This window comes from Emiliania huxleyi, assembly GCF_000372725.1.
Source record: "Emiliania huxleyi CCMP1516 unplaced genomic scaffold EMIHUscaffold_3382, whole genome shotgun sequence".
Classification (NCBI taxonomy): Eukaryota; Haptophyta; order Isochrysidales; family Noelaerhabdaceae; genus Emiliania; species Emiliania huxleyi.
Window position 1 is genome coordinate 1 of NW_005199458.1, and position 1989 is coordinate 1989.

Sequence of the window (1989 nt, forward strand, 5' to 3'; positions counted from 1 at the left end):
CGGCGGTTGCGACGGTGGGTCGGGAGACGGCGGCGGGCGCGGCGGCAGAGGTGGCGACGGCGGAGAGGGTGCGGCGGGCGGCCGAGGTGGCAGAGAGGGGGGCGGCGGCTCGAACGGAGGGGGCTGCGGAGGAGGCTGCGGCGGCCGTTGCGGAGGCACAGGAGGCGGCCGCGGCGGCGAGGGCAGCGAGGGCGGCGGCGAGACGCAGCAGAAGTTGAAGCACTCGGAGCCGTCCGCTTTTGCAATCCCTTTCCTGCCGGGCACGGCATAACCAGGCATCTCGCCGGGGCACGCGTAGTCGAGGGTCCACGAGCACCCACCACACTTTGGCGGCGACGGTGGCGACGGCAGAGAGGGCGGCGGCGCGGGCGGGCAGTCAGGGAAATGGAGGAAGCCGCAGAAGCGGCACGTCAAAACGCCGCCGGCCGAGCAGCCGTCGGGAGTCCACGGACGTGGCGGAGGCGGGTCCTCTGCACACTGCGCGTCGCGAGGCGGGGAGGGGCGCGTCAGCGGGGGACGCGACGAGGCGGGGAGGGAGCGTGAGCGGGGGGCTGCGCGCTCGGACCGTTTCGTCGCGGAAGCACGTCTCTTGAGCGTTGGCCGTGCACGTTGCTGCGGCTTTGAACGTGCACGTCCCGGTTGGTGGGAGCGTCGCTGGGAGAGGTGCTTGGGCACCCAACCACTTGCTGCCCAGCTGGGCAGAGGTCAGAACGACCCAGGAGGAGATCATTTCGCTGCACCCGGGTGCAAGCCCGCCGAGACCACACATCTCAGCAAGCCGCCATTCCCAAGAATCTATTCACAGGCCCAAGGTTTATTCCAACCGCGGGGCGGGTGGCCCGGGAGGAAAGGGAATTTCCTCATCCACCCCCTTTACACTTGGGCGTGCGTGCGACTCTTCCCGCGCCCCGATACTCGAGTAGGATTCCTAGCAAGCAGCTCGACCACACAGGCCGAGGTAAATAAATAAAAACGGACACCTCTCTACTGTGAGATGGGTAAAAAGGAACAGGAACAGGCCCCCGCCCTTGCGATCTTTGTGCAGGGTTCTTTGTAGCCCCGGGGGTGCGCGTTCGCAGGGAAAGGGCCTTAAAGTAAACACAGTTCTCCGAGGGTTGGACCCGCGTACCGGGTTTCCCCTTAACTGCAGGACGCCCCCTCTACTCGGAGCTAGTGGACATTACACTGGACACCACGCCCAAACAGACACTTGCGGTGCCTCCTTTTTTATTTTTTCCTGTGTGCGCTTCTTAGCTCCCCGGCCCTGGATGTGAGGTTAATCAAGTGTGTATGGCCTCGCGCCCTGAGCGCTGAGGCGGAGGGCAGCACCTGGAGCTTGCTTGGAGCTTGGTGCTTGGAGACGCGGTTTGGACATTGGAGTCGTGTGTGTGTGAAGGCGTCCGCGTAGCCCTCCGCGCGGTCTACTACTAACACTGAAGACCCGCCGCCCCGGGCGCTGCAGCGCCGGCTGCCTGCAGCCTCTCAACTCTGCACACATTTAATGGACTACACAGAGAAGGTAGCGTCGATGGCTAGGCTTCGGACCCACCGTACAACCCCGACGGGGACACTCCTCGAACGCGGACTCAAGAGGGGGTGGGAGGTACGAGTCCCGGCTAGTACACCCTGGCTCTCGCGCAGGACGCGCTGAGCTCATACTGGACGCTGCTGCTCGGTGGCAAGCCGTCACGCGCGGCGCTGCTGCGGCGGGCGGAGGGCTCACCCCAATCACTCCTCCTTTGGCATCGGCCGCTTGACGCGGTTGTACGGCCCGACGTCGTCGCGCATGATGTAGTCCCAGATGACGCCCACCCACGACTCGCACACGGCGAGGTTGTCGTAAAACTCGGGCGCGATCCGCCGCAGCTCCGGCAGCCGGGACCAGGGTATGTACGGGAAGTCGTGGTGCTCGTTGTGGTAGCCGACGTTCCACGTCAGATAGTTGAGCGGGCCGTAATAGGAGTACGTCTCCTGCGGCGCGGGGGGGGG

At 65.4% G+C, this 1989-nt stretch overlaps 1 protein-coding gene across 1 annotated transcript; it reads right to left on the bottom strand.

Moving 5' to 3' along the window:
• Nucleotides 1–1728: 1728 nt before the first annotated feature.
• EMIHUDRAFT_255370 (hypothetical protein) lies at nucleotides 1729–1971 on the bottom strand (the record flags this gene model as incomplete). The annotated part of the gene is made up of 1 exon (XM_005773459.1): nucleotides 1729–1971. A coding segment is annotated over one exon (243 nt), but the record flags the coding sequence as incomplete, so codon positions are not given.
• Nucleotides 1972–1989: the final 18 nt, after the last annotated feature.